The following is a 14774-nucleotide window of genomic DNA, read 5'->3' as shown; positions in this document are numbered from 1 at the left end:
AATTAGATCTAAAGATAATTTATAACGTGTATCCTAAATAAATATTCCCAATAAATACAATTAATTAATACATTTAATATATATTTATTAGAGTATATGCGTAATAAATCAAATATGTAGCTCTCCTTTTGTTCAGCGGTTCCAGTACTTTATGCTGTACAAAACAATCATTATTAGGCCCAAACCAACAATGGAGACAGAGGAGGAAGAGAAGGAGGAGATTTAACCACTGCGAATGTTGCAGTGTTTTAGAAAATGCATACCTGATGATTATCTAAGGTGATAATTAGGAACTCAGCATTACTCACAAGGCACAAAAATATTTTTCCACTCTAATTGCATACAGGTATATACTGTAACTCCTGAACTGATCAAAGGGAGGGTTAGTGTATGTATGTATGTATGTATTTATGTATGTATCTACAGTATGTATCTATGTATCTATGTACGTACGTATACATGTATCTATCTATCCATCCATGGATTCAGCAGACCAGTGTGTATGCATTTAGTGGTAGGATCCAGAATCATAAAGACCACACTAAATAGCTGGAGGATGACTACAAAAGTAGGAGTAGGAGATCGGAAATTAAGGGACAATCATTTTGCCTGCTGCATGAGAGGGTCCTTCTTGTCTCTGAGACTTTTTGTGTGTTTGCTGCGGCTGCTGCAACCAACAGATTGTGGGATATCTCCTGCAGTTTGTACTATTTGTGAGTCTCTGAAAGTGCGATACCAATACTTTCAGCCAGGTGATGTAATAATTGGTGGGATGATTTCACAGTTTTTCTCCTTGTCTGAAGGAGCAGATTTCACCTCACATCCTACACCCAAGTGTGATTTTGAACCTATGTAAGTAAAACCTCACTGATTTCTGTAATACTTGGCTATTTCCTGGCAGTGCTACTGATATGCTTTCAGCAACTTGACATAGATTCTAGAAATCAGATAATTAGTAGTCCTTCATCCATTCATTCTGGTCTTCTGGTAATAGAAAATAGGAGATTTTGAAATGGTGATCAGACCCAAACACACACATGTGGCAAACATGTTATTTTTCATCTCTGCAACTTCTATCTCACATCTCTTAGGTTTAACCCAACTATTTCGCTTAAACTTAAAACTCCAGCACTGAGCAAGCAGTTGGATATTGTGATCTAAACTTCTCTTCTAGCTCTATGATTCTATGATATTTGCCTGATCTCCTTGTATGCTCTGAGTTTATTCTGATCTTTAACATCTGATAGGATCAAATCAGTCAGTAAAACATGCTAGATTTGATTATGTGAAGTGGGAAAACCTACCTCAGTTTTGGATCAATCTTCTTTTGCTTAAATCTTTGGTGTTATATGCATAGCATTATTTGTATCCAGAGACTTCCTACTCAAAAATCATTGGAGGAAAATCTCTCCATAATTCTCTGACCTTTTGAGAGGCCAGAAGCAAGTGATTGTCTTGTGACTAGCATGTTGGGTTACATGTGATTTGGTCTGGTCCAGAAGAAAAACAATCCATTATTGAATAGTTTCACTATAAAAGTTAATGAAGCGATATGTAGTGCAATATCTGTTGCAATGTAAAACATTGCATTTGTTTCTAAGACAAATTAGGACAGTTGAAATATTGGAGAAGGGTAGATCCATTACAAGCAAACAAGCTATTCTCTAGTTAAAGGTAACTTCATTCTAATGTCAGGTTTCTCATACTCCAGTGTTCTCCACCAGTAAATATAGGGTACGATTTTCTGGAGTAGCATGCAAATGTTCACAACACTGAACTTCATGGCTTATTTAAAACGTATCTTTTACTTTAGTGTAATGCTGAAAAAATATCAGCACACCCTGGCCTTGGCTTTTGCAGTGAATGAAATCAATGGAAACAGCATGATCTTACCCAATTGGACTGTGGGATTTCATATCTATGATAGCCACTTTGATGCCCAGATAGTTTATCAGAACACGCTGAACTTGCTCTTTAATCAGAAGCCAACTATTCTGAACTACAAGTGCAGCAAGAAGATACCGGCAGCTGTCATTGGGGGTACTGACTCAGAAACCTCCCTCCACATAGCTACTATCTTAGGGATCTACAAGATTCCTCAGGTAAGGTGGATTACACATCTATTTGTCTAGGAACTTATTGTCTATAATAAGAGCTGCGGTGGTGCAGTGGTTAAAGTGCAGTACTGCAGGCTACTTCTGCTGATTACCGGCTGCCATCAGTTTGGCAGTTCGAATCTCACCAGGCTCAAGGCTGACTCAGCCTTCCATCTTTCCAAGGTGGGTAAAACGAGGACCCAGATTGTTGGGGGCAATAGGCTGACTCTGTAAACTGCTTAGAGAGAGCTGTAAAGCAGTGTGAAGCAGTATATAAATCTAAGTGCTATTGCTATTGCTGTCTATTACAGTGTTTCTCAATCTTGACAATTTTAAGATGGATGGACTTTAACTTCCAGTTGATGTACTGCAAAAAGTTATTAAGACATTTATTATCCACATTTATTAAGAAAGTATTTTCATTTGTGGAGGAACTTATTATCTGCATCTTGTTTACATTTTCTCTATAGTGATGTACCAAAAGAAGGTTGATCTGAGCAGAAATAATATGACTTCTTCTAAATTTAGTGTGAGAATACAAAGAGTTTTAAGATCTCATTGTCAGCACCACAAAATATGTGTAACCTTCTTCTGTTTTTTTTCTTCTTGTATTAATGTGATACAATTTCATTCTTCTTTGCTGGTAATATGATATTTTAGGAAGGATGACAGATATTGCATTATTTCTTTCTCATTTGCTCTGTGTAAATTTGTTTATAAAAGTGTTAGCGAACCATTTAAAACTCAATTTAATTATACAAATTATGAATGGATAATATGAATAACAGGGGTTGCTTTTTGGAAGGACAAAACTTTGTCCTTTTCAACAGGATTCATGTTTTACATTTCACAATGCCAACTGGTGTTTATCTTTAATATGGTAACTATCTTCTTTCCCTTTTGTCTATTTATCCTGGCCTTAACTATTCCACCACTCCTTTCTCCCCCCCCCTCTCTCAATTCCTTTTGTGCTCTTCATTCCTTATCATTATATTACAGAAGGGGATCAAAAGTAATCTAGCTAGGGTACATGAATGATCAGTGATGCTTTTAAAAATTCTTTTAAACTTACATAAGAGATAAACATGATAAGAGGAAAGTTTCATATTAATTGTTATGTTAGGAATTCAAATAACTTAACAACTAGTTCTCTGTCCTAATGACCACCTGGGTAGGCATGGCTGGGTGGGCATATGACTAGGTGGGCATGGCCAACTCGACATCACTCACCATGCCCGGCCCTGCCTCCTGGCCATTCACCTTAAAGGCCTCAACAAGATACAATATCCCTCTCTACTTATTTACTACTAGAGAACATCCAAAATGCACTATTTAATCTTATGTATATATTACTTTTGATACCATCGACCATGGTATCATGCTGCACTGGTTGGAAGAGTTGGGGGTGGGAGGCACCGTACTACAGTGGTTCTCCTCCTTTCTCTCCAACCAGTCGCAGTCTGTGTTGACAGGGGGGCAGAGGTCGACCCCGAGGCCCCTTATATGTGGGGTGCCACAAGGATCAGTCCTCTCGCCCCTTTTGTTCAACATTTATGTAAAGCCGCTGGGTGAGATAATCCGTGGTTTCAGGGTGGAGTACCACCAGTACGCTGACGACACCCAACTGTACATCTCCAACCCAGACCACCCCAACGGTGCCCTTGAAGTGATGTCGCGGTGCCTGGAGGCCGTACGGATCTGGATGGGGAGAAACAGGCTCAGGCTCAACCCATCCAAGACCGAGTGGCTGTGGTTTCCCAGGTCCCGATATAGTCAGCTGGTGCCATCGCTGACTATTGGGGGCAAATCATTGGCCCCCACAGAAAGGGCTTGCAACTTGGGTGTCCTCCTGGATTCATGGGTGTCTTTAGAAGAGCACTTGACGGCCGTGCCCGTGAGGATTTTTCATCAGGTTCGCCTGATCTGCCAGTTGCGTCCCTTTCTAGATCGGGACTCCCTACGCACGGTCACTCATGCCCTCATCACCTCCCATCTGAACTATTGTAACGCTCTCTACATGGGGCTCCCCTTGAGGAGCACTCGGAGGCTCCAACTGGCACAGAGTGCGGCCACACAGGTGGTAATGGGAGCGACGTGGTGCTCCCATGTGACACCTCTCCTGTGCGAGCTGCACTGGCTCCCGGTGGTCTTCTGAGTGCTCTTCAAGGTCTTGGTTATCACCTTTAGAGCGCTTCATGGCTTAGGACCTGGTTACTTACGGGACCGCCTGCTACCACCAATAGCCTCCCACCGACCAGTACGCTCCCATAGAGAGGGGCTCCTCCGGGTGCCATCGACCAAACAATGTCGACTGGCGGCCCCCAGGGGGAGAGCCTTCTTTGTGGGGGCACCTACTATCTGGAACAAGCTCCCCCCGGAGATACAGAGGATTCCGGATCTGTGTACCTTCCATCGCGCGCTCAAGATGTTCTTACTTCATCAAGCTGGCCTGACCTAAGTTTTTCCCCTTTTTAAATGGAAATTTTAAATTTGGTTTTAAATTATTGGGGTTTTAAATTTTCAGCCAAATTATTTAATTCGTTTTACTTTATTTTAAATTTTGTATTTATATGTTTTATTCTATGGTTGTTCACCTCCCTGAGTCCTTCGGGAGTAGGGCGGTATACAAATTCAATAAAAACTAAAAACTAAACTAAAACATATGTGTACATACATATTACATAATATAGAGAGTGTATAGACAAAAAGATACATTATGTACTATATATACTGTATGTGTATTTATTTATTTGTTTGTTTGTCAACAAGTACAAGGAAACAAGTAACAGTATAGGCATAGACATGGACACATGAAAAAAATTGGCACAACTAAAAGAATATAAATAGGCAAAACATAGCCATAAACACATAGAATGATTACATATAAATGGGGACAGTAGGACAGGGATGGTAGGCACGCTGGGGTGCTTATACACACCCCCTTGGGAAATGCTTGAGAAACATGAAAGGTCCATGGTAGACAGTTTTAGGTAAAAGGTATGGGGATTAGTGAGACTAACAACAGGATCAGGTAGAGTGTTTCAGACATTAACTACTCTATTGCAGAAGTCATATTTCCTACAATCAAGATTAGAGCAAATTACATTGAGTTTGAATATATTGATAGCCCTTGTGTTATTATGGTTGAAATTAAAGTACTCATTTGCAGGTAGGACGTTTTGGTAAATAATCTTATGAACTAAGCATAGGTCGGAATGTAGACGGCATAGTTTGAGGCTATCCAGACCTCAAATTTCAAGCCTGTATAGGGAGTTTTATTTTGAGCAGAAGATTTGAGCACTCTTCTAAGTTTACTTAGAACACACACATACACACACAAACACACACAGAGCTTGTCTAAAACTATACACAGTCAGCCTCACTTATTGAATTTGGAAAAACATACCCAGAGTCCACTTTCTGCCACACATTAAACTATAAGTTCTGTACATTAGAACATTACACATGCTTTCAGATTTACTTCCCTAGTCTGCACATGACCATTAGAGTCAGGAGATGTCAAGGGCATTGCCAGGGAACTCTGGGCAATGAAAGGATATCAGCTGGCGGCAGCAGTGGGCAACCAAAAGTGCATGGCTGGGGCCTACACAGCTTTCTTCCCCTCACCTTAATGAAGCCTTGGTGTACTGGCAGAAGCACTTATGACACATGTTGAATCTGTACTTGACATCCATGACAGATGGAGGAAATGCAGCTGCAAGAGGAAGAGAGTCCAGGTGAGCTGGCCCCAGATGCTTCCCAGCTTCCCTTGTCCCAGAAGCACCAACCTCACACTCTCCTCTCTCTACTAGGGATACCGTGTTCCATGCCACTGCCAGGCCCAGTTCCAGAGGGTGAGGGGAAATTGTCCAAAAGAGGGAGGGGATGAAGGACCCTACCCACCCAACCAGCCTTGCCCGCTAACCTATCTGGGCAACAAGGAGCTGGGGGCAATCATCTCTTCATGCACATTCCTTGGGGGACTGGCCAGGAGTGCCCAGCAGGATAGGCTGTCTGTCTGTCTGATGAGGTGGTGAAGGCAGCAGCTCAGGGTATGCCACTGAGCCTGGATGCGGCGGACTGCCCTCGCCTGGGGGGCTCCAAAGTTAAATGTGGAAAATAGCATACCTGAGAAGGTAAGGCAGGAAAGGAAGACAGACTTGGTTGAAGGCCCTCCTTGGGGTAACATGGCGAGGTTTGACTACCTTTCGGGCCCAGTTCTTGGCTTCCACAGGCCCTCCAGGGGACTGCCACCCACTCACCCTCCTTTTTGCCTCCAGCTCCCCATGCAGCCCGTGACAGGGAGACACACCATTTCCAGGTGGTGGGCAAGTGGGTAAATGGGCAATCTCAGGAGAGAGCACCGTGCTGGGGCCAAGGCAGCTGTTCCACTAAGGTGTGGCGAGGTGCACACGTGCAGCCCTGGGACAACCTCCTGCCCACCTGGAGTGCCACCACCAAGCACTGGCCCTATTGGGATCTGAAGGGCAGGATGCTCAGGCTGGCAGAGGCTCATGGAAACTCTGTAGCCCCTCAAGGCCTTTGGGATGGTCATCCAAGACTTTGCTCCCAGGGAAGGGCTTTGTCACGGAGGACTGTGTTCTTGGACCAGGCACTTTCTCTCAGGCCTTCAGTCTGGAAGCTCTGCGGACGCCGAGAGCCGAACCGAAAAGGTGGCCGAGCCTCATCATTTCCCCCCGAGGTGCCCCTTTGGCCAAGCATGGTGGGCCCAGAGTGGTTCTCCTTCCTCCGCCATCAGCCTAACCTTCTCAGGACAGGCGGCTGGGAGGCCAAGCAAGGAATAGCTGGGAGGGGAGGGGTGAGTGGCTGGGGATGGCAATCAGTGGTGGGATTCAGGCAGTTCTCCGACTTGTAGAAAAAGTTAGCTACTGGTTCAGCTGAACTGGTGCGAACCAGCTGAATCCCACCTCTGATTAGGTGATACCATTTAGTTGGTACTAACTGCTCTTAGATTGTAACCAGGGAAATAAAAGGAATAATAATGAATCAAAAATAAATAATGAAATATTAGAGCAAGTTGAGGAACATTTGTACTTCATGCATTGTTTAACTGGAGATAGGAAAATGGATGACAAAAGAAATAATATGCATAAATGCAGATAAAAGAAGTCAGGATGATATGGAATCTGTTATGTGAAACAAATAGTGTGTTTTATTATTTATTTATTTATTTATTTATTTATTTATTTATTTATTTATTTATTTATTTTTGGAGTTTGGTTCGGTTTAGCTCATGTTAAGGATGAGAAAACTAAATGCTACATAAAATCAGTTTGTGATTGGAGCAGCCTGTGGGTCGGGTGAAATGCTCCCGGTTCGGACCAGATCGCTCGATCCGGTAGTGATGGTGTCGGGTGGCTTGGAGAACCAGTAGCAAAAATCCATGCGCCACCCCACCCCAATGCACAGCTGAGCTGAGCGATCATCAGAGGCTTTTTCTTTTACTTTTAAAAGCATTTTTGTGGAAAAAATGTTTTGAAAAGTTAAAAAAAAACTTCTGATGATCGTGCGGCTAAGTTGGGATCATCAAGGCTTTTAAAAGCATTTTTTTCTACAGCCTCTTCAGCTGAAGAGGTTGTAAAAAAAATGCTTTTAAAAGCCTCTGACGATCTCAGCTGAGTTGCCTGATCGCCAGAGGCTTTTAAAAGCATTTTTTTCTGTAACCTCTTCGGCCAAAGAGGCTATAGAAAAAAATGCTTTTAAAAGCCTCTGGCGACCCAAGCTGAGTTGCCTGATCGTCAGAGGCTTTTAAAAGCATTTTTTTCTGCAATCTCTTCGGCCGAAAATGTTGTAGAAAAAATGCCTTTTAAAGTAAAAAAAAAAAGTTGGCCACGCCCACCCAGTCACATTACCCCCCCACCAAGCCACACCCACAGAACCGGTAGTAACAAATTTTACATTTCACCACTGCTGTGGGTGTTGTAAACTAACTAATTTTTTTTTTTTAGAAAAGAAAGTAAAAACTACTGTGTTTTTGTGCTCAACACTGTGGATCTTTTTATATTTCCCTATTATGAATGTAATTATGTTGACCTTTAGGTCTCCTATTGTTTATATAGTCCACCAGTGAATGATATAAGCCACCCGTCTTTCTTATACCGCATGGTACCTAATGAAGCGCATCAGTATACAGGAATAGTCAAAATGTTCCTGCATTTTCAATGGAAATGGATTGGGATCATAGCCATGGATGACGATAAAGGAGAAAAGTTTGTGCAGACCTTGGAGAAAAGCTTTAATGATAATGGAATCTGCACTGCCTTCTCTGAACGAATGCCGCTCCAAAGCAATATTTTAAACATGGTTGATAATTTCACTGACATGTTTAGGGAAATGGCCCTGTTGCTGAGTAAAACAAACGTCAATGTCTGTGTGGTAAGTGCTGATGCTCACTTGATGTTAGATTTGCAACTAGTGCTCAATCTTGCTGAATCAGACCTGAGGCTGCCTGTGCAGAAAGTATGGGTGATGACAGCCCATTGGGATTTTTCAGTGGAGCCCTTTTTAAACAATTTAAATATGCAGATCTTCCACGGCGCCTTGTCCTTTGCAAGTCACACCTCGGAGATGTCAACATTTCAGAATTTCCTTCTATTCCAGGACCCCCATTCTCTGTCGGATCATTTTATCAAAGTCTTCTGGGAACACGCATTTAAATGCTCATTTCCAGCTTCTGCAACAGATCAAGGAAGCTGTACTGGCAATGAGAGACTGGAAAGCCTTCCACATTCTTTTTTTGAAACAAGCATGACCAGTCAAAGCTACAGTGTTTATAATGCTGTCTATGCTGTGGCACATGCTTTGCATGCCTTTTATTCATCCAGAAGGAAATATGGAGCAGTGTTGGATAGAGATCATCCAAGGACTTCTAAATCACAGTATTTTCAGGTAGTGCCACATCTAGAAGGCAGATTTTTTTGATGCATCAATGTTATTGTTAATATTAGTGCCTTCATTTATATAAAAAGCTGGATGGGAAGGTCACAAATGGATCACAAGAACCCAGGACACTGCAACTATTGTAATTACATACCAGTTGCCAAGTGCTCAGATTTGATCACATGACTGTAAGGATGCAGCAACAGCTATAAGTGTAAGGTCTAGTTGTAACTTATTCTTTCAGTTTTAATAATCACTAAATGAATGGTTGTAAGTCTACCTGCAAACAATAGAAATAAATATGTGTAAATAGACTTCATAATGGCAATAAAAGGACTAAAGGTTTTCCGAGATTATCATTGTTGTAAGTTTTGAAAGGAATGGGAGGTGTGTTCTTGCAGATGCAGGATGCCACAAAATCCAGAATTTTTTTTTATTTTATTTTATTTTGAATTTGTATACCGCCCTTCTCCCTGAGGACTCAGGGTGGTGAACAGCCAAGTAAAAACCTATTTATACCTAGGGCATCAAATCCATCCTTTTCCAGAACATTCTAGTTAAAGTAAATAATAAAAATTGCACAATAAGTTGTAGCAGAAAAAAAAAATACATTACTGCTTAATAAACACTTGGAAACTTCCCAGAGTCACTGGAAGGTAGACAACATATCAATTTAATTCAGTAGAAGTGCCATGTTTTCCAGAAAATAAGACCCAGACTTATATAGTTTTTGCCACCAAAAAAAGGCACCAGGTCTTATTTTGGGGGGATGTCTTTCACTGACTCTCCTCACTTGCATGCGTCGCCCCTGGCCTCCTTTTCACTATCAGAGGCCTTCAGGAACTTCTTCTGAGGTGAGCAATGGTTTCCTGAAGGCCACTGCAGCTGATAACAGGGCTCCAGAGCTGTATTATTGGCTGCAGAGCCCTTCAGCAAAAGCTTGCCAGCCTTACCGGCCCACGTCTTCTGCAGCTGGCAAGGCAAGGAAGGTGTTAGGGTGTGCGAGGCCTGGCTGCAACTGTCCAAAATAAGTAGTACGGCACCTCGAACCTGATCCCCACCATATCTTAATTTTTACCTGTGTGCCTCATGCCCCCACTCAGCCCCCAGAATGGGTGGGGTCTTAATTAGGGTTTATTTTGTGAGTATGGCTTATTTTCATGATACACCTTATTTTCAGGGAAACACAGTAGTAGTGGAAGTTGAGATAATACTAGTAGTAATACTACCTTACCCCAGGCAAGTAATAAGCCTGAGCTTTGAAATACTTGGATTCCCATCAGTGACATACCATGTTTCCCCGAAAATAAGACTTTGTCTTATATTTTTTGAACCCTGAAATAAGTGCTTGGCCTTATTGCCATACATTCAAATGCCCGATTTGGCTTATAATCAGTGGGAAACAGGTATATTGGGGCGGTGGGAGAGAAACAGGTATATCAAGATATTTCTATGCCAAAAGAAAATTTAGTCTGTTTATTTGAAATACATTGCCTGCTAGTGCTTATTATGCTTTTAAAACTGAGCGGAACTGAAATATTTGATTGGGGAAGGAAATAATGGGACTACCAATAATGGAATGATAAAACAGTTGAAGAGCTTCTGAGTATAGCAAAACTCTATTCCAAGCCAAACAATTTTCACTGTTTCCACCACTTTGGTAATAATACTTGCCAAAATTTCATTTATTCCAGCTTTACCATTTCCTAAGTCAAGTCTCCTTTAACAACAGTGCCGGATACAAGGTGTCTTTTGACAAGAAGGGTGAATTGCTAGATGGATTTGACATCATCAACTGGGTTACTTTCCCTAACAAATCCTTCATGAAAGTAAAAGTGGGACAAATGGATCCTCAAGCCCCATCAGGCAGAAGGTTCTCCATCAATGAAAGAAAAATCACATGGCCAGCCCATTTTAACCAGGTAGGACCAAAATGAAGTTTCCAGTTTGAAAATCAAAACAGATGGCCTTCTATTCAGCAATTAATGATTGCCTGTATTGTTAAGATAAGTGTGTGGAAGAGGACAAACTTGACATTTTAGATCCTGTTTATGAAATTTTTCACAAAGCTAGTTTGTAAGGGGAAGGAGGACTGAAAGAAATTGATGGCTTCCATTCTCTTTTTCCACAAGGAAATGGCGAACTTTCAAATAAGAAAATGCTCCGGTACCCCGAGAAGTTTCTACTGGTTATCTTTTAATATCTCTGATTGAGGAGGTGCATTTTTATTATTGAGTATTGTCTGTCTAGCATTTAGACCATCCTTATCACCTCACCCATGCTAAACTTCAAAGTCACTTTAGCCCCAGGCTACAGGATGATAGTTATTTTCTCCACGCCCTTTATATAATTAGTTTTGGGGAGAGGTGAAATGCTACCCGTTCGGGCCGGTTCGCCTGGACCGGTAGTAAAAAATGCTACCATTTCCCTGAAACGATAGTAAAAAAAGGCTTTAAAAAGTTTTTTTAAAAAGGTTCTGATGATTGCATGGCACAGTTGATTGTCACACTTTTTTTTATTTTTTTAAAGCATTTTTTTTTACCACCGGTTCAGATGAATAGTTAGTAAAAGGTCGGTTGGCTCCTGACCTTCCCACCTTCCGCCACGAATTAAAAACATGGCTGTTCACATCACCCAACCTGGACTGAGGGGTTTTTTGATTATTTTAATGGGTTTTAATATATGTTTAAATTATATATTTATACATTTATGTATTTTATGTATGCATATTTATGTATTTTATGTTTTATTGGGTTTGTTTTTATTTGTTGTGAGCCGCCCTGAGTCCAACAGAGATAGGGCAGCATACAAATTATATTAAATTAAATTATTTTTTTAAAAAAATGCTTTAAAAAAGTAAAAAAAGAGTTATCCATGCCCACCAACTCACATGACACACACACACACACACACCAAGCCACGCCCACCAAGCCACGCACACAGAACCAATAGGGAACATTTTTGGATTTCACCACTGGTTTTGGGGGATTATTTTAGATTTCCTACAAGAGCAGCGTGATGGCCTTGTGGTGAAAACTATCACCTCCTACTTGAAAGGTTGAGAGTTCAATCCTAAGTAGCAGCAGTTATCTCTCTTTCAGGGCACAAAGAAAAAAATATCTGCTACGAACACCATGTGGCATCAGGAAGAGCATCCAACTAGAAAACACTATTCTTGTGGAGGAATTTAGATTCCACATAGATACCCATAACTGAAGTGGTCCCTGCTTTCAGTAATAATATAATGTATATATTGACTTCTGATACTATATGATGCTATACATGATGCTAGCCCTGAAATCAAATACAAACAACTCAGAATAACCACAAGAGACTAATCCTATATAGTAGGTTATTTCAACCTACTATATGAAGAAAGCCTATTCTGAGTAAGGGTAAGTTTCATCAATAATACAAGCTATTTTGGATCGGTTCTTTCTTATCTGTGTTCATATCTGCATGAACACACACACACACACACACACACACACACACACACACACACACAAAAACTAAAGAATATTTTTCAGAAATATATACTGATTTCTGAAAATGGTTGGATTCGAGGAAATAAAATATATTTCTCTCTCTCATTAATGAATAGACTATACCTCTTGCTCTGTGCAATGATCATTGCCCACCAGGTTCCAGAAAGAAAAGGAAGGAAGGGAAGCCATTTTGTTGCTATGATTGTAATACTTGTCCATCAAGAAAATTTTCAAATGAAACAGGTAGGAAATATTGTATTGTTATGTTTACAGTATGTATGTGCAACTGTGCATATCCATAAAAGCATATACAGAGATATCACACAGAGATATCACAGACATAGCAATAGCATTTAGACTTATATACCACTTCACAGTGCTTTGCAGCCCTCTCTAAGTGTTTTACAGAATCAGCTTATTGCCCCCCAACAATCTGGATCCTCATTTTACCAACCTTGGAAGGATGGAAGTCTGAATCAACCTTGACCCTGGTGAGATTCGAACTGCCAAATTGAAGGTAGCCAGCAGTCAGCAGAAGTAGCCTGCAGCACTGCATTCTAACCACTGCACCACCGTGGCTCTTCGGGTCATCCTGATTATTCATGAGACTTCTATTCTAGTTGAGCCCTCCAAAAGCAAGATTGAACAAAGATATATTTAACAGAGATGTGAAAAGGTGTTAATGTTTTTTTTTTTTAATTTATATGCCGCCCTTCTCCAGAGACTCAGGGCGGCTTACAATGCGTTAAGCAATAGCCTTCATACTTTTGTATATTTATACAAAGTCAGCTTATTGCCCCCACAAACTGGGTCCTCAATTTAGCTACCTTAGAAAGGATGGAAGGCTGAGTCAACCTTGAGCCTGGGGAGATTTGAACTTGCAGTAATTGCAGGCAGCTGAATGTTAATAACAGGCTATTAGTCTGCTGCGCCACCAGGCTCTGTAGCTAGAGTATATCTGCAAGCATGTCTACCTTGAAGGACAGAAGGTAATGAATGATGAGAATTATTGCACATTGCAGTTCCAAGAACCATAGTAGTCCACTGATGTTTTATGACATAGAATGTTTTCGATTAATAAATACTTCTCAGTAAACAAAAGTATGCAAATCTGAAATACTGCTATGAATTCTGAAATACATATTTTCACAGATATGGATGACTGCTTAGACTGTCCAGAAGAACAATATCCAAACAAGGAAAAAAATACGTGCATTCCCAAGGATCTAAATTTCTTGTCTTATAATGAAACTTTGGGCATCACTTTGACAGTTCTGGCTCTCTCATTTTCTATGACCACAGTGGTGGTACTTGGAATTTTCATAAAATATCGGAATACTCCCATTGTCAAAGCTAACAACCGGAATCTCACTTATCTTCTCCTTGTCTCCCTCTTCCTCTGCTTCCTCTGTTCCTTGCTGTTCATTGGTCAGCCCCAATTGCTGACCTGTCTTCTTCGCCAAATTGCTTTTGGGATCATCTTCTCAGTTGCAGTTTCTTCAGTTTTGGCCAAAACCATCACAGTGGTTTTAGCTTTTATGGCTACTAAGCCAGGATCAAAAATGAGAAAATGGGTGGGACAAAGATTTTCATACTCTCTGATTCTCTGTTGTTCCTGCATTCAAGCAAGTATTTGCATATTGTGGCTGTGCACTGGCCCTCCTTTCCCAAATTTGGACATGCATTCTCTTCCAGAAGAGATTGTAGTTGAATGCAATGAAGGATCAGGGAACATGTTCTATTATATTTTAGGATATATGGGATTTCTTGCTCTCATCAGCTACATTGTGGCTTTCCTTGCTCGAAAACTGCCAGACTCTTTTAATGAAGCCAAATTTATTGCTTTTAGCATGCTGGTATTTTGTAGTGTATGGATGACTTTTGTCCCAACTTATTTGAGCACCAAAGGAAAATACATGGTAGCTGTGGAGATCTCCATCTTGGCTTCCGGTATAGGAATATTGGGATCTATCTTTTTTCCTAAATGCTACATCATTGTAATGAGACCAGAACTCAACACAAAGGACCATCTAAAAACAAAAAACTAAACATTACTAATATTCATTGATTTTGAAGAATTTAGCATGGTCTTGAAAAGAAGGTTGAAGAGATAAAATGTTGATCAATCATGAGGAAGTGGAATGTGTGAGGAAAAGATGTAGAATAGCTTCAACTTGACCTCAGTGCTCTTAAAATGGGGAAAGTCGATTGTTTGGACTAGATTTCAACTGTCTGTTTCTATAGCATATCACAATAAAGTAGTATTCCTGGAATTCCTGCACCATCAGAT

At 40.8% G+C, this 14774-nt stretch overlaps 1 protein-coding gene across 1 annotated transcript; it reads left to right on the top strand.

Moving 5' to 3' along the window:
• Positions 1 to 556: 556 nt before the first annotated feature.
• LOC139324402 (vomeronasal type-2 receptor 26-like) lies at positions 557 to 14532 on the top strand. The gene is made up of 6 exons (XM_070954113.1): positions 557 to 852; positions 1814 to 2102; positions 8157 to 9005; positions 10691 to 10918; positions 12601 to 12727; positions 13637 to 14532. Exons 1-6 carry the CDS (start codon positions 557 to 559, stop codon positions 14530 to 14532), a joined length of 2685 nt encoding a protein of 894 aa, XP_070810214.1.
• The last annotated feature ends 242 nt before the right edge of the window (positions 14533 to 14774 follow it).

This window comes from Pituophis catenifer, unplaced genomic scaffold (assembly GCF_029215685.1).
Source record: "Pituophis catenifer annectens isolate HBS135680 unplaced genomic scaffold, rPitCat1.0.hap2 SCAF_15, whole genome shotgun sequence".
In the NCBI taxonomy this organism is placed as follows: Eukaryota; Metazoa; Chordata; class Lepidosauria; order Squamata; family Colubridae; genus Pituophis; species Pituophis catenifer.
The sequence above is the reverse complement of the archived record's forward strand: the minus strand, read 5'-3'. Positions and strand labels throughout refer to the sequence as shown.